Consider the following 27,917-nt stretch of genomic DNA (forward strand, 5'->3'; position numbering starts at 1 on the left):
CTTATCTATCTATTGATGCATCTATTTTTTTTTTGTGTACTCTTTGGATGCCTTATATACATACCGATCAAATATATGTAGCAGAGGATAACATAGCACTTGAAGTTTTGTAGGTAGGCACACACAAGCTGTAATGTTCTCTCCAGACTTACTGTTCCTGCTCTGTGTGCCTTTATGAAGACCTAACCACAGAATAATATTTACCCTCCATTAATAGCAGTAACCACTTTCTGTGGTTATTGCACACTGATAGCTCAGTCCAACAAAAATTTTGTGAGGGCATCCAACTTTGCAGTTTTTTAATCCTTTCAGGCTGCCAATTCATTTTGCTGTGTTCTTCTGAAGTTACTGTCATAGTACTGTGCAGCCACCTCAAGTGACTTCCTTCCTAATGTAAAGCAAAATTTTTAATGTCGTAAAACCTGACTATGTTGCTAATGGCATATGGTATTAGAGCTCATTGCTTTAGGCAAGCTTTTTCACCTCTGTATGCCACTCATATCAGAGATGATCATCATGGCTGCTGTGAAGTTCTGCTCAGTTTTCAAGTCATTTGAAGCCTGCAGCCATGGCTGAATTTTCAATAGCTGATCCCTCAACAAAGACACTCTAAAGAAATAGCTCAGCTGTGGATTGTTGGTGGGGTAGGGTCTGGAGGTGGTGAAAGAGGCAAAATGTTCCCCTCGTATCTTCAGATCTTACTGACAGTAAACCTCATTGCTTGGGCTTTATGCAGGAGAAATGCACATCACTCTGTCAGCAGACTGCAACTTGTAGTTGTTACAGTTTGACCCAGTTATTACATGTATGAATCTTTCCAAAATCAAAAGCTACGTGGTCCTACAAGTGACTTCCTTTTCCTATTTTAGCTAGGGTTGAGAAGGTTAAAATACTATTAAAATATCAAAGTCTAAAATCTATATTAAAAATTACTGTTTCTTCCCCTATCAGCCTTACATGCATTACCAGATAATGTATTTGAAATGAAGTATTATTTGACATCTGTATTATATTATATCATAAATGGAGTTTGCACTGTGTTGACTGCTCTTCTAACATGGGCACATTAAAAGCTGGGCTGAGTGGCTCTTCAGTTATAATCACAGGATGACGTGATTGATTTCTGCACCAGTTTTATGTGGACATTTATCCAAGAAAGACTCTCTGCAATAATTTATTCTGTCTGGTTACCCAATGAGATTGTTCATTCATTGATTGTATCATTTGATAAGCTTTTAGAGACAAATGGGTTGGATTTACTCTCTATGAATAAGCTGAGAGAAATTTTAAAACAGGACCAGATGATAGATACTTATGTCAGCAGGAATTAAGGATGTGAGTACTTTACCCTAAGGCTTCGTTGATAGCAGTTTAATTTTATTTGATTTCAAATTGAGGGCAAAGGCCAATGAAAATTTCATTAATTTGTATGCAGTGGGAACTACATTCACTGAACTGATTTGGGGGATTTGCATAATATGAAGGTCTTAGAGCATTGTATGGGATCTGACCCTTACATTTCATCCCTTTTGAAGTAGGGTACTTTTTCATTTTCATAATGCCTGAAGCTTGTTCATTTATTCAGGTCTTACAGCTTAGTTATTATTTAAGCAACAACAAAAAATAATTATCCACCCACAGAATACAATATTGTTATTGTTTTCACATTGTCTCCCATCATTGTTAGCAGAATTAACTTAAATATATATATATTAACATTTAAATAATTCATTTGTGTGAATAAACATGCAAACATAAAACTTTTTAACTTTGCTGAACATCAGTTCATCTAAAAATCTTCCCTTAAGGCTGTTCATGAACATCTATAACACATGGTTAGGGTAACCTGGGTTGCCACTGGGAAGCCTGTGATAAAACTTCAGAACACAGTTGCATGTTAGAAACAGGGAGATAACAGGTTTATACGGATATAAATGCAAGTCAACAACAACAATAATGAAAGATATGAACAGAATCTCTCTCTCTCTCCTCTCTATTTGCTTCCTCCCTTCCTCCTTTCCTCCCTTCCTTCCACAGCATTTCAAAAACTAACAGAATGCAGAAAGTCATATGTCTAACTATCAGTTGTAGTGGTTGCCACTGCAACATTCATTGGAATAATTTGCCTAAAAATTAAGGAGGGAGAAACCAGTGAACTCTTATTACCATGTAATCCTACCTATTCCCTGAAATTCCCAGCCATACAGGTGCCTACTGCTCTCTGACCCAAACTCAGCCCACAGAACACTTTGGTCAGATCCATTCCCGTGCTTCTTGAAAATGGTCCATAAGGGTGGCTGCTTTGACCACTTATACTACCACCAATCATGTTCTTAACCATCAACTCTCTTTTCCCCAAATTATTCACATTCATTCATCTAACATGCTTCTGCCTGTTTTAATCCAAATTACATTTTTCTTTCTTTAAGCATTTATTCTCCCAGGCTATCTCAGTCACACTTTGTGGTTTACCAGTTTCACCAGTTGAAAGATTGAAAGATCTTCCCTGGAGATCTCCACATCCTCAGGGAAGTCCTGTTGTTGTAGTCCCCATGGGTATCTCTCATTCTGTTTTATTATCATGCATTCAAAACCCTTTTTCATGCTTCTCTTTCCTTGCACCACTCCCTCTGTTTCCCTCTCCCTTTTACTCTTATTTTGCCATTGTTTTTATTTTATTTTATTTTATTTTATTTTATTTTATTTTATTTTATTTTATTTTATTTTATTTTATTTTATTTTATTTTATTTTATTTTATTTTATTTTATTTTATTTTATTTTTCCCCTGTCCATCTTTATTCAGAAGTAAGTAGCCTGAGCTTAATGGCTTATTAAACCATTCAGACTAGCCATCCAATGGCTTATTTGAACTCAAGCAGTAAACTGGGCTTTAGCTCTTAGTTTCTTCTTTACTACCTGATCACGTCAGGGAGTTTAGTATCCCAGAGAAACATCAGTCAGGAATATATAGATCCTTTGAGATTATTTCCTGATGATACAGCAACTTTTTTTTTCTTTTTTTTTTCTTTTTCTTTCTCTCCAGCTCTTGACATCAGTCTCATTTTGTGTAGAAGACAGGAAGCAAGTCTTCTGTTGTGTTTGTAAACTGAGGATATAATCACTTTCCTACCTCATATATTCTGCTTCAGAATCTCTTTGGTTACCAGAGTCATGAGAAGCAGACGTTTGCTAAACTGTCCCTCTTGTTCTGAAGTATTCCATCAGAAACTTCCTCTTGTTATTTTCCCATGCACAGAAGTCATGTGCATGTGAAAGAGAATAGCTGGGAATGCCTCACAATGTAAAACCATTTAAAAATTTAATGTTAACCAATTAGGCCAATATGTGTTCTGCAGAAACTAGCTGATCCTATGCACACTACAGTGGCCAAACCATAATAATTATTCCTGGGCTGAACAGCTACACTGTCTTCCTCCCATGGGAATGGAAATGGAAATATTCCACGGAGCATGGCACTGTGTATAGCTATAACTGAAAACTTGGTAGAAGCTTCAGCAATGCAAGGTATGTGAGTATTATAAGGCCATTTTACAAAGAGACAAACTGAGGGCAAAGGTTTATGACTTGTCAAAAGTAACACAATAAATCCATGGCAAAGACTGGAGCTCTGGGATCTATACAAACCTGTAAAGAATACACTAATGCCTAGCTCTTGCTATGTGGTTCAGATACATTACAGTATTAACTTCCATCCTTTCTTTACCATATTACTGCTCTGATTACCCATTAGTAATTGGAGTTGGTTTTACTGCCCTGAATTTTGCTCTGGAGCTACAAGCGATCAACTACTAATGCAACTCACAGCTTTTCGTCTGAGCTGATAATGAGTGAGACCGAACATATGGGAAATTGTAATACTACCTTGGAGTTCAACATGCTCTTCCCTTGGTATATTATTTCAACCTCCTTGTGTTGTTCCTTCACAGCAGGAGGCTGCCATGCAGCAGAATTGCTATCGGTAACACATGTGTATACACTCACAGGGGTCACTCAGCATCGTAAATTGTTTATATGATATACAGCACTGTATTCATAAGAGGGAGAATGAAATGTGTTTGAATTTATGCATTTTTCTCTGGGGGGATACAAAACTCTTTCCACACTTCTGATGGACTAAAAATTTTCCCCAGCATACTGACTCTCTCTAATACTGCATACTAAAAAGTGTTTTGACTCTGCAGAGATCATTTAAGTGAGAATGAAGTTTGGCTATGATAATCTCATTATTGTTTTGATCTTGGCCCTGACTTTCAGCAGAAAGCTCCTGTGGGACAGACGGTTTTTGCTCTATATTGAAACTGAGCATTGGTGGCATTGGTGTTAATAGGAGTTAGACCATGGCCCACAGTTTCTTGGGTTTGCCTGGGAAATATTTCTTTCGTGCGAAACCTTATGCAAGAGCAAAAGAAGATGAAAAGGTTCATCTTATCAGAAGAAAATACAAAAACTAGTGCAGTCATTCTGAGGGAGTGGCTGAGGAATTCCTTACCACACAGATTCCCGATCCATCAAGGCATCTGTTTGCATTGCCATTACAGTTGCAAGGAGAGCATTTTCCAAAGGTGGTACGGTAAAATCCTTCTTGGCATCCCTGCAACAAGAAAATAAAAATAAAGTATTTCCTATGCATGTGTATCCTGAGAGTTAGGTTTGGCAGGAGAAAGCACGAGGCAGGGGAAAGTGAGAACTACAATCATCAGGTCTCCCATGAGCACACTCCACAACCCTATCACAGCAGACCACACACACACTACTGAACTCCAGTCTGTTCACATATTCCCTGCCCTGGTGCTTGCTTTTTGCCTCATGATGTTTAAGCTTCCAGCATCCCCACCTGTGTCATGCCCCTGATGTAGTCAACCCCCTGCAGTGTGGGGTTGGGCTGCCAGGTTCCTACTGCATTTTGTGTTAGAGGATGGGTTAACAAGAAGTTACTGATCATTATTCGATAGAGAAGGTATATTCATAGGAAAAGAATTGCTTTTACTTAGAGATAAAAATAAAATGAAAGAGGATTGCTTTCATATCTATTATGTGTAACATCTTGTTCTCCACTGAGGAACTTCCACCTTAGTACAAAGACATGAAGAAGCTGATCTCAGGAGCAACCTCTGTTGCTCAGGCAGTGCCTGTTCACCCCATGTAGCAGTCTCCCTGCATCACACAGATGATGTTAGATCCACGCAGACTCATGAACTTTTGGATCTTAAAGCTCTTACTCTTGCATAACTCTTGCAGTGTTGTTGCAGAGTTTCTGCGAAGGCCCTAGCATATCATTCAGATCTCCATAAATTATTTACCACACCCTCTTTTTGCTAGCACTTAAAAAGATATAATAGTCAGAGCCTGAGGTACACTTAGCTCTCCTGGAATATCTTTTGTAGCTGAGTACACAATGCTTTCTATGTTCTGAGGTCACTTGCTCTTGAAAAAAGTAGGAAATTCAAGCAAATCAGAAGGTCATGATCTTACATAATTTGCATTTGCACGAGGTTTGGCACTTATTATGTTATGCTACTCTAATTAGGCTTAGATTTCCTCTGAATCTTCTTCGTTCTCATCTTCCTAGGTTGCCATGAAATAAAGGATGATTTCTTTTCTGCACTGGGCCTTTGCCTGCCCACTCTGAGCTATGACACGAACAACAAGACTACAATATTCATGCAGTGCTGCACAGTGTTATGTCCACTGTCTCCAAAAGCTAGGCTGTGAGTGGCACTGCTCGCTGGCCTGCTGGTGGCTGGGGCTAGTGAACTTAGCTGCATTGCTTCTGGGACCTGAGCTCGTATGCCTGCGGTGTGCTGCAGATACAGTTGTGGGACTCTGGACAGCAAAAGCCAGCAATCCCGAGGTTCATCTCTGTGAGATTTTCCACTCTCAAGGGTGGATAGATGCTTTTATCCAGTTGGATGAGCAGCTCATTTAGGAAATAACATATCTTATGAGATGACTAACAACAAGCTTTACAAAACAGGCTTACAAATGAATCACTAATCCAATCTTATCCCAGAGAGCTCTGAGGAGCTGAGATGAACATAAATGGAAAACTCAGTTGCCTTTACCATTCTTACACACCATTTTTTATCTGGTTTACTTTGGAAACACTTTCTTAGATAATAGCTCCTTGGAGGAAAAGCCTTCATCCATATCCACTTTGGGACAGCAGAAATACTATCTGTTTGCACTGCTTGTTTCAGTTGTTTAGTCTTAACACAGAGCTGTAGGACTGGCTCCCACCAGACTAAAGATTTCAGCTGAATGATTACGCCACACACTGTGGAAGGCAGACAATTATTTTCTAAATTGAAAACAGATTCATTTCCCAGTGTCTTTTTTGGCAATATTTTTCTCCACCCATACAGTTCTAAGGCATGTTATGCTCTCCTATGCTCTTCAACTGGTGGGTGGTCCTAGCTGGTCCACTAGTGTCTGTCCAAAAGCTTTCTTGGTTTTGCAGGTCTAAGCAGAATCCTTTTTCACATATGATGATGAATATGGACAACGGAAATGTATGAGTATATGCAAAAGTGCCTGTGCAAATGCTTCAGGTGGCCATAAATCTAATATCCTTTAAACTTCAGCAAGGGATACCCCTTGTACCTCTGTACTGCAGCCAAGAGTGGGCTTTCATCTAGTTCATTCAAACAACAGCAGCAAGTCAGGTGTAGTTCAGCCTAGCATCAGTGATTCCAGCTATATGGCCAGGTTTGCATGGCTGTTTCTGGAGCCTGCTGGGAACCAGCTTACCCCCTACTCTCAGGGGACATACTTCTCAGCCCCTTGAGACATCTACCTTATTCTGGGGTGTATCTGCTGTTGTGGTTGTCAGACCCCCTCTTGAGAATGAGATGTAGGCTCCTAAGTCACCTGGGTAACTTCTGGCAACATTATCTCCCCATAATTTCTCAATTCACCACAACAGCTTGGAAGGTGTTGATGCTCACTATTTTAATGCACTGTTTTAAACCCTGGGTTGCATCAATATAAACCAGAAATGAGGTATTAACAATCAATGCTATGAGGGAGATGGGAATGGGAGGAAAATTGGATACAGATTGTTTGCTTGGGGTTCAGAAATTTTCTCAGGCATTCTCAATTATTCTGATATATTTTTGTTGCCCCTTGCCCTACTAGTGATAATGGAGTGATCTGTTAGTTGTTCCAGGGCGTGAGCCAACATCGTATTTATAAAAAGAAGTGTTAGATTGTTGAGCTAATTGAGGGATTCAAATGGCTGAATGTTCTGGGAGCACAAAATAATTGCATACAAAGCACAAACAGGTCTGGAACAAAATAGAAATATCCTCCCCAAAAAATTGTTATGTAGACAATTGAGTGAGGAACATATCCATCTACTGTCTGCTTCTGAATGCTGAAGACAATCAGTAGGCCAAAATGCTAGGTCTGCATTAGCAATTACATCTTTATAATTATCATGTACATATATATATATTATTTTTTCCCCAAAGGGACAATGCTTATTCCAGCTGAAGCTCAAAAAGTCCAATCTAATGTGGAAGTTTCTGAGCTCTTGAAAATCTTTTATACCCATAGTGCATTTAATTTTCTTCTCCCCCCCCTTGCATCTGGATTTCATTATTGCATTTCTTAAAAATGAGAACCAGCTGCAGTGTTGCAAGTGCTGTGGAGTCCCTAGTCATGCTCTGTTGCTTTAGACCCTTCTGATGGTATGGGTTCAAGGTGGAACTAAAGATAGCAGGCATTCTAGGTATACAAGGTTATGAGTTTGCTCCCATTTATATTCAGGCAGCTCCACCGATTTGGTTGGTTGCAGCTGCTCTTGATCTGCACCTGAGCAGCTGAGGGCAGAACCAGGTCCCCATTCCTTCCACACCGCCAGCTAGCAACACCGGTGCAGCCACACTGGGGAAGGCATGCTTCTTGTGACGCTGCTTCTTCCTATTTGCTTTTCCTAAAAGAGTGCTGTGCTGGTAAATATGCACAGAGTGTTCTCTGTGGTTACATCTGCCTTAGCCAACTAGAAAAAGGGCAAGGCATGGCTTCAGACAGTGGCTTATGAACATCCATGCTGACTGGTGGTTCATTTTCTGCCTTGATCTTCCTCTTTGACAGACTGCTCTTTTCCTGACAATGTCCAGGCACAGCTTACAACATAGCATCTCTTAGGACATGTTCCTATGAGGCAGCATGTCTGGGACTGCTCTTTTTGGGCAAACACAGAGAGAATTTAAGCATGTGGACATGTGCTGCGTTATGCTACTTGACTAGGCAGTCCCCAGACTGTTTTATTCAGTAATTTAGATGTAGCTGTTGACTCTGCATCAATGGTAAGAAAACATGGCATATTTCTTTAGTTAGTACTGGAACTTGTGACTTTCCTGTGAACATATAAAAACACAAAGGGTTTCTTTCTTCTGCAATAAAAGGCACCTTGGATCCTCACCAATGTTAGTTAATTCCTGAACTCTTTCTTGAGTGCTGGGGTACACACAGAGAGGTGGATTCAGGGTTAAATGATCTACATTAAGCAAATTCAGCCTTTGTTATATTCCTGATACTCATGACTTCCAGTCTTGGGCCAGGGGCCCCACTGCATTTGACCCAGAACAAAACCAGAAGCAGAAGATGGTGCATGCCTCCAGGATCATTGTAAAAGAGGATACAGATGGTTCACTGGGGACACTGAAGCTGAAGAACAGCACTCCAAGTAGCAGTCACATGTTTTCACATCAACTGCCAAGTCACTACTAAGTTTAGTGTTGCCCAAGACTTGGTTGTAGCTGGCTAGGAGTGTTACTCGCTTTGCTACTAGAGATAGAGTCAAAAGGCAAACTGCTTTTCAGGTCTGAGAAGGATCCTCTGTGGGCTATGAATGTTCAGACCTGAAGGCAAGGATAAAACACTATAGTGTTACTTAGTAGATTTTCACTTTAAAATCAGTTCAGGGCAGTGAAAGTGAATGCAACCTGGTCACATTTAAATTGTATAAACTCACAGGTCTGTGATGAAATTAAAATTACCTTAATTAACTAATTTCCTAGACCTATTAAAATACAAAGAATTTCTATCCTTTGTCATAAGCACTTGTATTTTATGTACAACAGTGTTTTTTTTTTTTTTTTTTTTTTTTTTTAATTCCATGAGGCAAAAATGCTCTTTTTTTTTTTTTTTTTTTTTTTTGTTTCTCACAACCCCTCACATTACTTCTTCATATGTCAAGAGGCTACATAAATGTTTGTAGCATGGGAAGGGAAGGGAAGGGAAGGGAAGGGAAGGGAAGGGAAGGGAAGGGAAGGGAAGGGAAGGGAAGGGAAGGGAAGGGAAGGGAAGGGAAGGGAAGGGAAGGGAAGGGAAGGGAAGGGAAGCTACTTCAACAATATCAAGATTTGCCCCAGAGCCTAGGGAAAAGAGAAAAATGTTACTCCTGATATAAGGAGATACAGACATAATATCATCTATTGAAACCTGTCAGAATCAGAGATGTGAGTAAATAAAGCACATTTTCATTGCATTGATGAAAAGAATAAGACAAATTGAGCAAAGTGATGTATTCTTCCCTTTCTGACAGCGTCACATCAAGATGTAATGTTTTTTTCTGGATAGTAGGGTTTAGCTAAACAGAAGTTTAGGATTCAACATAACACTGATTCCGTGAAATCTTTGGCTATACAGGGGTGAATGAATACTCTAAATATACTTCACCCATTTTAAAATTTGTGGGTCTGTATGTAATAGAGATCAAACTGCTGTACAAAAAGTACATGGCATTGCCATGGAAACAATACTGCTCTCTGGGGACATTTCTCAACCCAACCCAAACATGCTTGTTTTTGTTTATTTTATATATCTTTGTGTGTGTGTGTGTGTGTGTGTGAGAGAGAGAGAGAGAGAGAGAGCAAGCGTGTATTTAGAATTGGCAGCCACAGTACTGGAGCCTTTTTGAAGATTGTTTGCTTAGGCCAACTTGAGATAAATAGCCTACTGCCCTTCCTAAAAATAAAAACGTTTTCCTGTTTGAATATCTTCTGGTACTTTTATTTCTTTCTTTATTATTTTTTTTAAATTAGAGAATTACACAAACAGCTCTGAGAAAGTAGTCCTCTACTGTATATTTGATTTGATGCTTTTCCAAGTTTCTCTGGTTCCTTCAGAATAGGTAGAACTCTCTTCTAAAGAGATTCCTAGTTTTTGCCACCTACAATAGAATTTTCCTGCTCAGAAATGGTCAATCCCTAGCTAAGCCAAATTTTTAGCATTCAGCAGGTCCCTGGCTTGTCTATGTCAGCAATGAAGACAGGCCCAGACTGATCCTCAGAAGACCTCCTTGCCCCAGATGCAGCTCTGTGCTAGCACAGCTGTGGCTGTGTGAGTGTAGGGCCGTCCTGGCCAGCAACCTTCACAGCTGAGCAGCAGGACTGTGTGTTTAGGAAACCCAAACCACAGCAGGCCAGGAGTCAGCAATTTGGAGATGTCCACATGGGAAGAAGCCAGCTAGACTTCCTTTGTGTGTTTTAATTTCTTTTACATGAAAATGTGTCTAAAGTAGGTCAGCTGTGCCTGTTGATTGCTGCTGACTGCGAAGGGAGACTTCAAAGCTAGCTCAGGTGTATAGACTGAATCACCCAAGCAATTCTGTCACTACATTTGAGTTTGCTTGATTCTAGGCAGTTCAGAGTGTGATCTTGGGATGTTTCCCTTCATCAAGGTTGTCTCTCCTGATATTTACTACTAGCTTTCAAAGGGAGCTCTGTTATATTACCCTGCCCTGGTGCTACTTTCTCCATTGAATACTTGTGCATTCAAAAATCTGCAAATAAAATATTTTCAGCCTGTCTCTGAGACATGTTTTCCTCCTTGGGAGTAGAAGCAGAAAGCATAATATATGTTAACACCTTTGGAAATCTATAATTTTTAGGAAGAGCTTTATAATACCTCCAGACATTTGGTATCTGGGAATTGTTCTTATTGCTGCTAGTAACTCAGTCCCATCTCAACTGGATGGGTTTGGAGAGCACTGAACATATTTAAGAAAGAAATCTGTAAGCAATTATTATTAAGAGTTTGTCTTGTCACCTGAGATACTCTGTGCTCACTGCAAACAGGGACTTTTGTTCTAAGACATGGCTGTGAGATACAAGATCATCCCATTTTACAAAGAACAAAACTGATCCCTGGCATCATGTGAAGGCTGTCACATTCATTACCAGCTCAATCCTCAATTTTGGATGCATCTTGGAAGGAGAGTTCTGAATTGTTGTGAGTGACTCGGACAATCTGCGGAGCTTGTGATTGGCAGCTCCTTGAAGCATGACCCCATTCTAAGGACATCATTTGGCTCCCTCCAAAAGGCACACTTCTTACTGCAATAAAAATACTGCTTGGCCAAACTGGGATGTAGGTAAACAAAGGGTTTGTTCCCTAGAGATCCTAGCTCTAAACCACTCTGGGTAGGCACAAATTGTACAGCTTATCATGTTTGGAAAGCATTAACTACAAAGCTTTCTTTTTTACCTCATACAGATATGAGAGTCTACTTATGGTGTTTCATTCAGCAAGAAAGTACTGAGGGCATCAACATGACTTCTACATCTGCTTCTCAGATCAAAGCATAATTGACGTCCAGTACTTTTAAAAATCCAGACTGCAAATTGCAGGCTGATGGACATTTGACCATTCCTTGCTCCCTGGGAGCAGAATAACAGACGTTTCAAATTCCTTAGGTCAAAGACATGTTATTCATGAGTGTAGACACAAAGATTTAGTTCTTCTTCAGTCTGCTGGGAAACTTCATGCAAACAAAAAGAGCCGCAATAACACTGTGCCCCACTGTCCTGACCTTCCTGCCTTTAGTGACCTGCAGGAGAAATCCCTTTCCATTTGTTGCCAAAATCCAAAATTTAACAGTTGTACGGTATACACTATGTGCTACTGCAGCTCAGTGCCAAAGCAAGCTATTGGTGAGCAAAGTCCTCAGGAGCCCTGGGCTTTTTGCCCTCTTACACAGCTACCATTCACTTTTACAGATCTCAGGCAAGGTGCTTAGCCACTGAATGCTATATTTTGGCTCAAGCATTCTGCATGCATGGTTATTAGGAGTTTCTTATGACTGGAGAGGATTTCAACGGTGTGTGAGTACACGAGGATGGGCAAGGGTTAACTGTTGGGAAAAGGTACAGCTATATTTGCTCTGCAGGATCCTGGTGTTGACTCAGCCATGCTCATTGCTGCCTTGGTCTCAGAGGCACTGGATGGACTTGCAAGGTCACTAGAAAACCTACAGGCTACTCTTGCTGTGTAGGATTAGCAGATAGAAAAGTCAGCATGCATTTTCTTGTTTTCTAAATAGGCACCTGTGCTGGGCCCATCTGAGGCTGTGTTTACTGGATTAATAGGATGTTAACACTGTTTTGAATGGTCTACGTGAACAATCCTTTAAGTTATTGAGATGGAGCCCTGTTTCTTGCAGGGCATTAACTGCCAAAAGCTTTTATCCCCATCTTATATCTTACTCAGCTGATGTTCTGCCCACCCAAGCAGATGTGTGATACTCCAGTATCTCAACTCAGACTTTTCCACTCTTGAGGGTGAGGAATTCACTAGCTCTAGCTTACGAGCTCTTGCTTCGGATACTGGAAACGCTTTTCTACCAGATATCCCTTTGAGCTGAAAATACTGTTAACTAAGATTTGGGATGAGTTTGACTGGTACAAGATAGAACTATGCTGTCTTTTTCTGTCACCAGGAAACTATACACATTTTACAGGTAAGTAAATTGTGGAAGTTATCTGAACAGTGTGTATCATCAGGTAATCTGTCTTTCCTGTTTTGCCTAGTTAACCATGAAAGACTGTCTTGATGGACTTCATTAGTTATATATATATATATATATATATATATATATATATATATATATATATATATAATCACTGAACCCAGCAACAGATGTGCCAAATACCTCTGTATGATCGGACTCTTGATTCCTGTTTTCCAAAAGGGCATGGCAGTCAGTGATAGGTTCATGAAAACAGTGCTTTTAATATTATTTGGTACTTTTAACATTATTTGTTATTATGTCACCGTTCCTCTTCCTCACAGCTTTTATACCCTTCTGCTTTGCACATGAACATTAGACTGTTCACAAGATAACTGGCAGTGTGCAATCAAGAAATGCAGAACAAAAGTGATAGACTTTCTCCTGTAACAACTTCTACATGAGAAGCTCTAGAGGGTCGTCTCTACCTCTCAATAAGTGAAAATTGTTGAGGTATCAGATAATTGTATTTAAACACTTTCATTTTTGTTACTCCTCCAGCCTACTGAGATGATCCATCTTTACAACTACATTTGATGTAACTATGTGTAGGCCATGTAGACAATGGATCTGATGGTATCAAATCCTATGTGAACTGTATGACTTGGGGTAAAATTTGTCTAAATTTTCTTTGCTTTATTTTGTTCATATTTTTGGGGGCAGGACAGAGAAAATATTTCTAGAAGATATCTTTGGGCTTTTTATATAAAAGTATTTGATGGTGGTTATAGTATTTTCCTAACCATCATTTATTGTCCTGCAGCTTTTTTACATTCATATCTACATAGCAACAAATTATCTGATTGTTAATTTCTGCTAGTTCTCAGGTCCCCCAGATTTGGATGGATTTCAACTTGCAAAAGGAGAAAGAATACATGTATTCTTATGGATAGGGACTTGTGTAGCTTCAAGTTTCCTCAAAAGCTTGGTGATTACTTGTAGCTTTGAGAGGCTTGCTGCAGACAGCTTTTTCCAGTAGGTCTGTTTATTTATAGTGAAACATTCATTAAATCCATGGCTCCTTAGTTTATATTTATAGCACACATTCACTCTAGTTTGTATTTATAGGATACCTTTTAGTTCTGTCTGTATTATGTGTCTCTCTTGTTGGCAATGAGGCTTCAATGTCACTTAAACAGTCTTACAGTAAATGCCAACCAGATGAGATGGTCTCTCATTGGCCCTTCTTGGGGGAGGCCTCTTTACTTTTCTTGGGCTGTTTCTATTCATGGCACATCAGAACATTACGCTGATGGGTTGTGGATCTCCATTTGGCCCCCATCAGTTCCCACAGCCCTTCTGCTGCTACCTTGTTCTCTGCTTATGTCCTACTGGTCCGGATTTCCATTCATCCTCTTATTCCTCTTCCCCACTTGGCATTTCCCTGCACCTGGTTCTAGTCACTCATCCACTTCATGACATGCCCTCCACCTCCAGTCTACTAATACCTTGACAGTGATAGTTTCATTATATTAAGTCTGAAATTAACATAAGGAAAAAATACTGCTTCTCTCTGAACCGTTGAGAAACTTGTTATCTTGTTTTGGTGCATGGACTCCATTGTTCCTTACTATGTTCATAAAGACATTGAGACCCAGGAATACACATTATTCTGCTCATCTCTTGTGTGATCATTCACATTAGTCTTTTTTTCATTTTTTCCGTCTGTGAAATGGAACAATGACAATAGTCCTCTTTGGAGAGGGCTTTGTTGTATTCTGATGAAAGAACTACATAATAGCTATATTTCAATAATATGAATTATTACTATTTGCACTTATGGTTTTAGGATGTTTTTTAATTCTCTTCATGGGTACACCTCATTTGTTGGCTCAAGGTAAGCTTTTTTGCTTTTGCACAATATGTACAACTGGTAAATGTATTACAGAGTTTCATGCTTCCTTGAGTTGGTGTCAAACCCAGGATGGCAAAACCAAATAAAACGGTTTGTAGAACTTCTATTAGCTCTAGTTTTCACAACATGAAGAACCTCTGTTTACCCAATGTAATCCACAATAGTAAAACAAGTCACTTCTTTTAAGAAAACTGGTCAGAACCACTAGGAATAACGAATATCCCCTCATGGGCAGACAGGTGATGACTTGTTTCCAATACCTGCAGTGAATATAAAGCTGTTGCCAGTCCAAAGGCTTCCAGTCTTTTTAATCCAGCAATGAAAGACCGTTTTTGGCTTCCAACTAAACAATCATGCTTCAAAATTATTTGCTTACTTAGACGGCACTGCTTGGCATTGTGCTGTCTTTCTTTCCCAGTTTTTGCTTCCATCCTTTCCAAGGGATTGACCACACTCTGGTATTTGAGGGCAACTTTTATGAGTGATCTGCAAGGATTTACTGCCAGAGCATACCAGATATATGAAAAGGATTAGTCAAATGGGGTAGGGAGAAAGAGAAATTATATGTATTAAAATTTCACAAGAAAAAGTGCAATTAACTTTGTAGGAGATCTTTTAAGACATTTAAGGAATTTCTGTATTCTTCACTTCACTGTCTTTGTGCTTGAACCTATAAATCCCTATGTAGTGACATTTCAGAGGGATCTTGGTCTTTCTCTGCAGAATGAGGCTCTCAGAAGTTAGTAACCAACCAATTAGCCAAACCCATTGGCCAGATATATTTTATCATCAAACTCAGAGTAAAGAGAGATGTACAGAAATCCTGCTCTACACTGCATAGCTATCCAATGTGTAGACAAAAGCAGACATCTGCTCTGCAATTTTATTTCTTCCCTGTTGACTTTTGCTAAATTTATCTGAGCTTTGAAGCCTTACAATTCTAGAGAATTAAAAACAAACAAGATTGCTTACCAGGTTCCCCTGAGGCCTCCAGGCACTATTTATAATTTCTATAAGCTTTCATTACCTCTGGTCCACAGTATCAAATTCTTCTGAACTAGAAAGGTCACATTCTAACTATTATTATTGGAGAAATTAATTTGGTGTGTGACATCATAGCCTAGCAGTTAATTGCCCCATTTAATAGGACACTACAGCTGTTAGATAACTTAATGCAAAAACCCACTCTATTGTATTTGCCATTTCAAGGGCAAAAACCTCATACAAATTAGTTCTTTGAACTTTCACATTTATTTTGAAAATTATAAACATTTCTGAGAGGAACCCATTTTTGAGCTTAGTCTCCAAAACAATATTCATGATAGATTTTATAATGACCGCTCTGGTGTAGTACAGTGAATTCCTGCATTCTCTTCAATTTCTGACATAGTTAGCAATGAAAGAAGTTATTCCAGTGCTCCATTGATTCTGAAAATCAGAAATTAACCAGAAGTTGATGAAGAGTTTTGGGCATAATGCTGGTAATCTTTTTTTATCCACTTATCTTGACAGGTACCTAAATTCTAATTACATTTAATGAGATTACAAACTAAAGCAATTACGTGAATTACAAAATAACAAGCTTTCCATTTTATTTAGCTTGCAAATGTAAAAGCAAATTATTTCTTGCTGAAAGCCAATGTAAAACCCCAACATTTTTGGTATTCTTATTCATATATCTTAAATTAAATTCCAAGATATGATAAATTCAATGAAAATTAAGGCCTCACTGGGCAAATGAATCTAATAATGGGGTTTTCTAGGTAAGTGATATGAAATTCTCATTAAAACTGAAGTGGTGTCTTTTTATGAACCTCAGCAATTTGAATCTTCAAACATTAAAAAAAAAGAAAAGAAAAAGCAGTGACACGAATTTTGAATCCATAAGCTTTTTCAGTAAATGAACTGTTCAGTGAATGATGAAAGAAATGAAGCCTTATTTTCTATTACTACTGTCCTTTCTCTTGTCCCTTTTGCATGGATCTCAGCATCATTCATTTTGTCTGTGTCCTCACTGCGTCCTCACCTGAGAACACAGTGTAGTGGCTCATCTGCAGACATGCATGCCATATCTGGCCAGTCTGCAGCTGCTAAAGAAAACATCTAATAAATGAATTTAGTCTGATTTTCAAGCTAAACAAGAAAGACTATAAAATCTCCATCATTTATATATAGAAGAGTTTAGATTTCCTCAAAATTTACAGAAAATAATATGTTTTCTTTAAGGAAGACAGGACAAGTCTCTAACTTAATAACAATCTGAAAACTTTGCTTGTTGGCTTATCCCTGTTATCTTGTGAACAGTCTAATGTTCATGTGCAGAGCAGAAGGGTATAAATGGGAATATTTATGTGTCACCTGAAGAGTTATCAGCTGATGAGCTTCTAAAGTAGATAGTAATAGTTTTTGATGGTAATAAAGACCAGATTATGGTGCTGACAGAAACTGTCTTCCCAGAATTTTAGACAAAAAGCTCAGTGATGGCTAAAATTAAAACTAACAAGATTGAAAGCAGTTGTCCTGACTGTAGGTAGAGGGGATCCTGTTGACAGAGGGGATACAGAACAAAGTTACTTCTATTTCTCCCTGGTTCGTGGGAATATGGGTCATTGCCCATTGGTAATGCCCAAACCAATAAGCAAAGAAGAGCATAGGTAACAGGCAAAAATTAGAGGGAGACTCTCTCCGTGCCCACTATCACTATATTCATGTTTCTTGAGTGGGCTTGTGCATGCCTCTGTTGTAACTGTGACAGAGCAACTGTGACTCCCCCAAAACAAGCAAAAGCTGAAAGCCAGATGGCTTTATGCAGAGCAACAGCATTATCTATTACCTTAACTAAGTATTTAACTTTAAAAAATTTCCTGTGCTGAAAATCTTTCCAGGCTGTTACCCCTTCCCCAGTCCGAATGGAAAACAAAATGCCATTCAGCAACATAGATGGGGTTGGATCCAACATAAACATTTCTCAGCTAGGCATTCTCCATAGAAGTACGTAGTCATTTTTTTCCATATACAGTGGGAAAGACAAAGCCTCTGCTTAAAAGGCATTCTTCTTCAAAAAGGGGAAGGGCTAAAATGTTTCAGCTGCCTGCAGGCTGGCTAAGGATTGGAGATTAACACCATACTCCACTCTAATGTAATTATTACAACGGCCCCTAAGTAAAAATATTGCTGTTAAACATACTTATTCTTGCAAATAGAAAGTCTGTGGCTGGAAATGTTGTTATTTGATTTTCTTCTTGCAAACAAAATGCCTAGTTATACAAGGAAAATGATTTACAAGAAAAGAGATAAATAATTTTGCTTTGTTTCCCCATTAACCACCGTCCACCCTGTCCCCATAAAACACTCACATAAATGTGCTTTATGAGTCCTGCTTTGTTCACCTGAGTCCCCCAAATAAAGTGGACAAAATCAGTTGTCAAATGACAGTAGCCCCAGAGATATTTCCAGATAAACACAAAATTTTTGAAGGGGTAAAATAATAAAAATGGTCCTTAAAGCATGTATTACTGCACTTGTGGAACAATGTTAAATCTGTGATGGTAAACCCGAGGGAGGTAGTCATGGGTGACTGAAGTGCACAAATCCCTTCTGAGGGATTTGTCTGGACCTTCAGCACCTGCCCAGTTCTCCCAGGAGCACCTTTGCCAGGCACTGGTGCTCCCCAATTCTTGCCGACACTCAGGGATAGCTTTCCTAGGGCACCCAAGACTGTAGGCATTTAATAGCTGGGGAGAGGGGGAAGGTGATGCTGTGTTTTTACCCTGCTGGCCTTTTTTTTAAATTTTTTTATTTTTTATTTTTTCTGTATGCTGGGGCAGGTGCATCATAGGGTGGTAACAGGGTACAACACAGCCCAGAAATGACTCAGTTTAGATACTAGTTCCCTATACATTTTCTTACACCTGATGCCAATGATGAAAGGCTGAATAAATTCATTCTAATTCATTTTTCGTTGGGAAGATAGAGTTTAATAATCATTCAGAGCCTTATAGTCTTAGCTAAAGTGGCTATATTTACAGATCATTTTGCAAGTTGTCCATGCAGGTAGGTTCTTTTTATTCACTAATTATTAAATTGTGTTTCAATTTAGCATTCAGGTGTGCCAGTTCTTCCCATGCTGTCTTATGTCAGAACTTAATAAATAATATTTCAGTTCTTTTTAGAATCTTGTAAACTCAGAAATGAAATTTCTACAACATTTTTTCACTAGCATCTGTTATTCTTTGGCTCATATTTAGTATCTTATTGGCTCTTGGATGTTGATTTTTTGGCTCTGTTTCTTGTTGATTTGTCTTTAAAAAAAAAAAGTCTTTTTTTTTTTTTTTTTTTTTTTTTTTTTAAGGAAATAACCATCTAAAGAATTGCATAATGAATCTAAAGAGGAATGACAAACCAGATCTCATCTACTGCAATTTAGTCAATATCTGCTTGCATTGCCAAGTATACATTGTATGTCTCCTGACTGATAGGAAAACCTCTCTGAGATCATTTAATGACAAAGAATTAGATTTCAAAAACTGTGGAGCTCTAACAGCTTTGTATACAGTACTATTCAGCAATTGTTGAATCTTGCATTAGGATGCACAACCCAAACATCTCCAGCTCATGTCAGTGTCTGAAAATGAGCTGGGATCAGATCCAAATGTTCAGGAGAACCAACTAAAATATATAACAACCAAACGTGTCTATATTTGGGTGTTTGAAAATCTAAGTCCAGAAGCAAACTGTAAATTATCAGTGGCTGGTAATACATTACTCAGAAACTAGACCTGTTTCCTTGTGAACAGTTTTTAAACATTAAGAGCTGCAATTAAAATTGTAGATATTTATTATCAGATTAAATCAGGACATGTTCTCCTTCAGAAACTAATTATTTTATTGCTTCTCATTCTTGTGCCCCTTGGAAAAACTGGGCTTTTAATTCTTTGCTTCCTTCCCATGTCATGAATAAGAGTAGGCATGAAATGCCTTTTATTGGTTTTCACAGCTCTGAAAGAGCTTTAGGGCACTTTGCTGGTACTTGCCCAAAACTTTGTGGGAACTTGCCACAGCAGGGTTTAAATAGCATTGTTCTGGTGGGTGCTTTATGCACCTTCTTGAAATGGAGAACATTTCCCACTATCCATCTACCCTGTCCTTTGGATCCATTCACTTGTGCTTCCTATGATTTAAAAGGTTTGGGGTCTGGCGGCTCTCCTCCTAGCAGCTGATTTTCATTAAAGCTTTGATGAGAAACTTAAGCTGGAATCACAAACATCTGCAGTAAAACTTCCTCCCTGCTAATAGATGTTTCTCAGAACATAACCTTGTTGTATCAGAAAAAAACAGCAGTTAGAAATCCAAAGTGCCCGTTATGGGAGTTAACCTAACATAACCCTACGGGTCTGAAATGAATTCATTTAAAGATCTGCTTTTTTAAAGGTAGATGCAGTTCCTATTAGCTTAAAAGAATACAAAGATTTCTGTCAAGCTAAAACCCTTTTTGGCTCAGACCTCAGCTTTAGGTTTTCTGCTGCTTCTTTTAGTACTAGTTTGTTTTGAAGAGATTAATGCCACAAGTAAGGATCAAATTGTTCTTTCTCTAAACAGTCTGCAGGACCTCCTGTTCCAGCCCTTATGGGGGAAGGGGTGAAGGCAATTTGGTGATAGCTTGAGCATTTGTTAACAAGAGGCTAAGACTTTTGATCACCCTGTTTCAGATATTTAATGTAAGCCATTTTAGAGAGATGAGATTTTTACAGTTCCTGGGCTATTGCTTATTGCTTTAGAAATCCAGAAAGAAAGCACCTCAAATATAGTTTCTAGCTTTTGAAAATTTAGATCAGCAGCTGCTGTAGAAGGCAGATGGAAAAAAAAAAAGATTGTTGAACATGTCATTTTATTGTGCAAGCCCCATAACAGTTAACTTTACTTATGTCTCTTATGGTAAATAACTATTTTTTGCCTTGACTGTGACAATCATTTCCTTTAAAGGACTTCTCTTCTTCTGCCTCTCTACCCTTCCCCTGAGCCAAAAACACTGATGCTGGAAAGTTTTCCTCTTCCATCCATCCAACAATATCATGCCTTCCTTCACTATAGGAATTGGCTTCCTGCCTTGTTCCAACTACTTCAGATATTCTTTAGCCTTAAGACTTTAGATTATCTCATTCTTACTCTATTTTTTTTTTCCTCTCCTGCATCTTCTTGCTTTAGTTTTCTTCCTTTCCCTCTAATTGCTTCCCTTCTTTCCACAGAGGAAGTTTCAGTTCATCTTTTTATTTTGCTTGGCAAATGTCTCTACAGAGTGTTTTCTCTCTCTTCCATTATTCCATTAATCCTTCCCAAACTGATCTCCTATACTGGTCTCTCTTCACTATGGTCTTGGACCTCCTGTAGTCATTTACATCAGAATTAGATGAATCTTCATCTGGATATCACCTTACATTCATTTTACATTAAAGTGAGTGACTACACAATGTGAATCAAAGGGAAACTTTTGCCTTGTTCTCCAGTATTTGAAGTATTGCCCCATTGTTTACTCTCACCTTAGACTTTGTACTCCTCCACTGTTTATGAGCACCTTTGCTCCTACCGGGGAACAAAATCTGCATCTATACAATTAAAATCATCATGTCAGTGGAATTTGCAAGCATAAATGTTGACAGTGGCAGGCTTCAGATCCAAACAGTAATGTATTACCTATCTCTTATTTTAAAGGCATGTGTTTGACAGTGGGATGTAAATGTTCTCAAAAGTTAGCTCTGATTTTCAGTCTTGTCCCTGTGCCTCAACAAAACTAGATGTGTCCCACTGCCCCATTTCCCTCTGTCCTATCCAGGCTGACATGTGGAACTTCAAAACAAAGATGTTTGCCACTCAGTTGTTTGCTTTCATTTGTGGTTGGACTGTCAGTTTGAAATCTTTGTCTTCCACCTCTGATGAAATTTCCTTATAAATTATTTTAATCTGTCCATATTTGGAAAAATCAGTCTTTAACTTAATACCAGCAATCGTAGCTGGGTTACACTGGTGAACTGGGTCCAGCACTTTGGGCTCACTGTCTCTCATTTTCTCGCCATATACACTAGGATTGCAGCACTCTAACATCTCCCCTGCCTTGTTGTGTTCCTAAGCCAAGGACCTTAATCCTCCTAAATAGCACCTGGGCAATGTAAGTACTTGACAGAGTGCTTTGCATCTTGTTCTGCCTCTTGATAGACAATCCAACACAACTGGATAAATTTTCCACTGCTTAATTACCTCTAAAATTAAAATTTACCACTAACCTTTAGTCTGAACACAGTCACTTTCAATTTCCACTTGCTGCATATGATTGCATCTTCATACATTAAATGAACCAGCCTATCATTAAACATTTGTTGCTTATGTATGTGCTTACACAATTAATTCACTTTTTTTTTTTTTTTTTCTTAATCTTCCTCTGAGCTAAGCAGGTTGAATTCTAGAATCTCTCAGTTACCTTTAAATTCCTAGCAATTTGATCCTTCTCATGATACTTTTTGGAATAATGTTCATCAATCCATAAGCGTTCTTCTTGAAACAGAGGCACAGAGCTAGAGACATTATTCCATGATGACAGTTACTAGTGCTTATTATGCAGGAAACATTACGTTTCATTGGGTGGAATCTAGTCAAGTTAATTTAAACAGTCCTGAAGGAAGAACCAACATAGCCCTTGCAGGTGAAGAGGCTCCTTTGAAAGCTTCCAGAGAAGACCACTAAGAATTATAGGATTTAAAAAAACATAGTGTCTCCATTACCATATGGGAAATTTGGTCTTGTATTTGAATACGATACCTCATTCAAACTGAAAAAGTCTAAGCACAGGTTATGCGCCTAAATTATGTGCACTGGATCCCAGTTACATATTGATTTACAGCCAGGGCACCAACGTATTAGATATTGCCTGAGGTTCTACTCAAACTCACAGTCCACTTTGTGATGGGGTACAGTATATTAGCATGGCATTGAAAATGTAGTCAGTCTCTTTTTTGCCATAAAGAGGCTTTCATTCAAATCCAAGGCACAGGAAAGCTCCATATTAGCATTAATTCTGAATATTTTAAACCACTTCTCTAACTTCAAGATTGCCAAACATGGAAAAGGAAGAGAAGTGGAAAACTAAAAAATATACACTAAAATGCTTGTTTACATTAACTGGGGTTGCATGTTCTTCAGTAGGTTCATAATTATGAACTCTTACCAGAAGTTAAGAACATCACACCAGTTACAGCTTGCAAACTCTCACCAGTACTATTACAGACCTCACAGATTTCTGAAGATGATATGAAGAGCAGAATAATGTGTGGGTCCAATTCTGTCCATCACCTGCTCCACATGCTGAAATACCGTACTTTTTGTCTGCCATAGTCTACGCTCTGCCTTTACAGCAGCACATTTGGCTTTGCGGTTGAGTGGCACCACAGCCTACCATAAAGGTCTGTGTAGTTCTTGAGCTCTGCCTCAGTAACCAGCCCCCTTGTATAACTTGGCACTATTCAACATGACTAACAGCCTCTGTGTGCTTGGGAGAGCTATGGGCCTGAGTCAATATTTAGACGACAGAGCTGAATCAAGCCGTGCTGTGTAAGGGAGTTTATACTGCGGTTCACTGTGAGCTGTGGGTTAAGAACTTGGGCTTGGAGAAGGCTAACTCAGAACTGCTGTGATAAGTCCTGTTCCCAGGGCTGGATGAGGGATAGTGGGACGCAGGAGGGGGAAAGTCTCTGATGGCTGGAGAAAATGCTCCTTCCTGGCAAGAGACTACCAAATTAATTCTCTGGCCACCATGTCAATCTCTGGGCTTAGGGTAGGTTCCCCAGCTGCCGTTACCAACTTGTGGATTGATGGGCAGGGGGTTCTTACTGCTAGAGAGACATCAGCCTTGACCCCGGAGGGAATCCTACTGGACTTCAGAGGAAGTTGCCATGGAGGTGGGTCCTGAAATGAAATTATGGGGTGCATCTGCAGGCAGCAAGGGACCCTGAGCTCCTTCCTCATGAAACCATAACTTCTTGCACTCAAGGACCTTGGCATGACTACTGCAGGCAGCAGCATCCATTTGTAACATGGGATCTGAACAGTGTAAAAGTTACCATTGCATGGGGCTGAAATAAACTGCTGAAAGGAACACCAGTTAGTAGGCCTATAAGATCAGACTGTACAAATGAAACTTTAAGGGTAATTGGGATGGGTGATGGGAACTGGTATTCCTTTATAATGTTCAATATATCCCACAACACTTTCCTAAGGTAAAGCCTATTGACATGACTTATGGGAACAATGTACCACATAATCATATTGAGAAAGGCTGTTAATCGCTTATGTCCATTATCCCATGGAATCTAGCTACAAAACCCCTTCGGCTCCTAAATCTGGCTTTTCATTCAGGCAGTTTCCATTTTGTAAGCAACAGGTGGCAACACGGCCTCCCAGGGGCTGATCCCAGGCCGGTGGAGAAGGGATGTACATCCCACAGCATGGAGCCTGTCCAAGTCCCCAACGGCTCCTTAGAGCCCTTACACCGAGCAGAGCAGAGTTTAGCCTCCAATTTTCTCACACAGGTCATGTTTCTCAGTGGGTCCCTCGCAGGGTGAGCAGGCGTTCTGGGAGGCTGTGCAGCTGCTTGGAGGCACAGCAGCGTGGGGATGAGCTCTGCCCAGCGCTGTGGTAACCTCGACCCTCTGAAAGGCTTGTACATTTATTTCCATGGCTATTAGTTCTGGTAATTGGAGTATGGGGGGATGGAAGGGAGGGGAGATTAGCCTTCTGGTATAAGAGATTGTGATCTTGATATTGTCATGCTGACATGTCTGTGCTAATCGCACCTCATTTTTGGATGTTATGCTATAAGAACTACTCCTTCTCTTCCCATGACCTTATGTAACTCAATTTGCCTCCTACTTTGCATCTCCCACGCATGAGACATTACTGTATCCCCCTCTCAGAGTATGCTGGAGTAATTTATTGTTTTCTCAAGCTTTATTTTTGAATAGTTCATTCCAGATGATAGAATGAGAAGTATCAACCAATCCCCACATACAGGGACTGCAGGAAAATTTTCCACAGTCAAATTACTTTTCAGATCTCTCTAATTTCATTTGTCACTAATCCCAACCTCGTATTTTTTGGAAAGCTTAAAATCTCTGCAGGTGTTTTCTCTGCAGGCAGTTTCCTACACACACTTGATTTATTATCCTTGCTCTCATCACCAGAAAGAACTTCAGATTTTGGAGGTGGATGGTATTCAGAGACAGAAGTACAAAACTCTTGAGTATGGTGTTTGCCCCCAGAAGAGAGACTCTGGAAATTTAAGTGAGCTAAAATCCCAGGCAATACACGGAGCAAGCAGAAAAGTGTTGCGACAATTAACCCTTGTAAAACAGCTCTGTTTGGACAGGCCTGCTTAGTTATGTTGGCAGGAAAGTCAGAGACGTGCTAAGCTGGTCTCACTGCAGAGTACAGCAGCTGTCTGCTCGCAGCAGGCATGGCATGTGTACATTTTGAAGTCCTGAGCTGTATCTCTCTAGTCTCCAAATGCAGTGTCTCAGACCCCCCGCAAAAAAAAAAAATCTCCGGTATCGCTTTAAGGATCGAATGATTAAGCTAATGTTAACCAGATGGGAACTTCAACACAGACAGATGAAAGCAGGAAAGCGCAGACACCAGAGAGAGAACGCAGTTACTGTACCTCAGCAAAAGGCACCCAGCTTCCAGTAGCTACTGCCTGCTGCTGCCCTCTGATAACAGTGGCTTCGTGCACGCTGACCGCTGAGCTACCTTCAATGTCAAACTGAAAGGCGCCTCCCGAGCTCGAGGCTGTGCTGGAGGAGAAGCATCTCAAAAAGAATAATATTGGAAAAAACAGGGGCCAGGCGGAGATCAAAGCCATTTCCTCCCCTCACATCCAGAAGTGGTCTTCTAGCGTCTTAGTAATTGTTTACCCTCTTCTGCAATCAGCCCCCCTTGGCTTAGTGGTGCCTCAGTTATTTTAACTTTCAGTGTTCAGTTTCCAGATGTGGCACTTCAAGGCAGTCTAACCAGATCCTTATTTAAAAGGGAAAAAAAAAAAAAAAGGAAGGGAAGAAAAGCGCTTTTGCTGCCTCCCTCGTTCACTCTCTGTGCCTGTGGCTCCTCTTTTTCCCCAGAGGCTCCAGCTCAATAACATACAGATGGGCAGTGCTTAAGCAGAGAGTGTCAAACGGAGATTGTATTCCAGGAAAGCACCGCTGGCTCCCCAGCCACCTTATCTCCCCCTGTCAGGATACAGACTGACGCTGTGCTCAGTGCTCTGGCTTCCTTCACATGTTCACATCGTTCTCTTTTTACCTTTCGTGCCCAGACCCTCCCACTCAAACTTTGCTGTTCAGAAAGTGAGGTCAGCCTTTCCTCCCCCTGCGCCACCCCCACAACCCTGCCTGGGCACCATCGACCCCTCTGCACCAAGCAGGGGCTCTTGTGACAGCTATTTTTTTTAATTTTTATTTTTTAACATCTCCAGTTTATTCAGTGGAACGCAGGAAGGTGCCAAATTTATTAAAAAGCCTCTCGACCAACCTTTTCTTTTGGCTTGGGGGAGGGGAGGCTGTGGGCGGGAGGAGGAGGAGGAGGAGGGAGGCAGCCTGGCTGTGCCATGGGCTAATAGGGCGAAGTGGTTGCTCTAACATGCTTCATTGAAATCCTTTTCCTCAAGCCCACCTCTCAGCTTCTCGGCTTGTGAAAAAGAATATCGTTCACTGCAATTTTGGAAAATGACTTCATTACTCAGACTCATGAACTTTTATTTACAAAGAGCATCTTGTATTCCTTTTTCAAGAGATGCTTTGTGAGGCCCTGCTAACAAGGCTTGCAGTGTATGAAAGCAAGCTGAATATATTGCCCACAGCTGACCTAATTTTATGATTCCAATCTCAAAAAGACAACGTGAAAATCTTCCTAGGTTTTGGGACAAAGAGAGGATGTAATTATACTAAAGTGCACCATGCCTGTCAGCATCACATTCTTTAGAGGTCCTGTTTTAAGGGATTTGTAACACCACTGTACTAGAGATTGGCTTATCATGCTTCCTTCTAGGAGTGGGTTCCCTCTTTCTCCCTTCCTCTCACTTTTTGTATCTGGTTGAAGACATTATTAAACAAGATTAAGCTGCCAATTGAGATTAAGGATAAAATTTCTTTGGTTATCTATGAGTTTCTGCATACCTGTAGGCAAAGAATTGGGCCCATAAATGCTGTACATGTGTCACAGAGACAACAAATAAGTTAACAACCAAGAAGCTTTCTATATTTCAGAAATGTGAGCAAGAAGACAAAGCTGTGCAACCCAAGGCTGTGAGGTTCAGCACCAAGGTTTGTAGGAGGAAGCAAAACATGGCCAAGGTGGTTGCAGGTAATTCCATCCTGAGCATATGGGAGACATCCCTCCGTAGTCTGGATCTGATATAGCAGCAAGTATGCTGCCTCCCAGGATCCTGATGTTGAGATGTTATTGGAGGCTGCCAGGAGTTTTCTATCTCTTCCTTCTAATGGCAGCTCTGGGAATGGCCTGGAGCTGGTCCAAAGGTTCATGGAGAAAAAGACAAGGGAGGCTCCAGGCAGTGACCCTGTGTGGCTCCCCTTAAGCATCCTGCTGTAGGAGCAAGTTCCATGTGTAAAGATAACACTTAAAGCAGGAGAAAGAGGGAGAATAAAACATCTTGATGGCAAAAAGCAGAATCACTACTAATGTGGTGGCAACGAAAATTTAAAACTGCCCAGTGAATTGTGCAGCAAATGACTAGAATATGTGTTAGGGAGGAACTGTTGAGAAAACAACAGTGAACGGTAGCTTGGGGAATAGTTACTTAAGGTTCATAAACAGGTGGATGGGAAAAACAGGAAAGCCATATCTCCATATTTCTGGCAGGCAATCTTCAGCAAGTTTAGATACTTCAGAAGAAATTTGTTTTACCTAATAGAAAAAAGAATTGAAAAAAGTAGGTGGCCTGTTAAAAAAAAAAAAAGAAAAAAAAAAGACATGAATTAGAAAGATGGAGAATACAAGACTTGGTCAAACTGTGAGCTCTTTCAAGACCTGGAGCTCTAGAAAGAAATGGGGGAAATTGACACTACATCTGAGCACAGGAGAAACATACTGGGACAAAAGCTGAAAGCTAAAGGCAGAAAATGAGTTGTAATTTTAAAGACAATAGGTATGAGAAGAAGATGTAGGACATTCTTAGTCAGCGTCCAGCAAAG

General features: G+C 39.8%; 1 protein-coding gene across 1 annotated transcript in view; it reads right to left on the reverse strand.

Moving 5' to 3' along the window:
• LAMA4 (laminin subunit alpha 4) overlaps positions 1–25,573 on the reverse strand; it is a gene marked incomplete at its 5' end in the record, with an annotated part of 95,883 nt that extends 70,310 nt beyond the window's left edge. The window contains 2 exons of the mRNA XM_084285203.1: positions 4,512–4,613; positions 25,373–25,573. Coding sequence (XP_084141329.1) covers positions 4,512–4,613; positions 25,373–25,573 — 303 coding nt within the window. The remainder of the gene's footprint in view (positions 1–4,511; positions 4,614–25,372) is intronic.
• Between the last annotated feature and the right edge of the window lie 2,344 nt (positions 25,574–27,917).

Source organism: Netta rufina, assembly GCF_964035555.1.
Source record: "Netta rufina genome assembly, chromosome: 3".
NCBI lineage: Eukaryota > Metazoa > Chordata > Aves > Anseriformes > Anatidae > Netta > Netta rufina.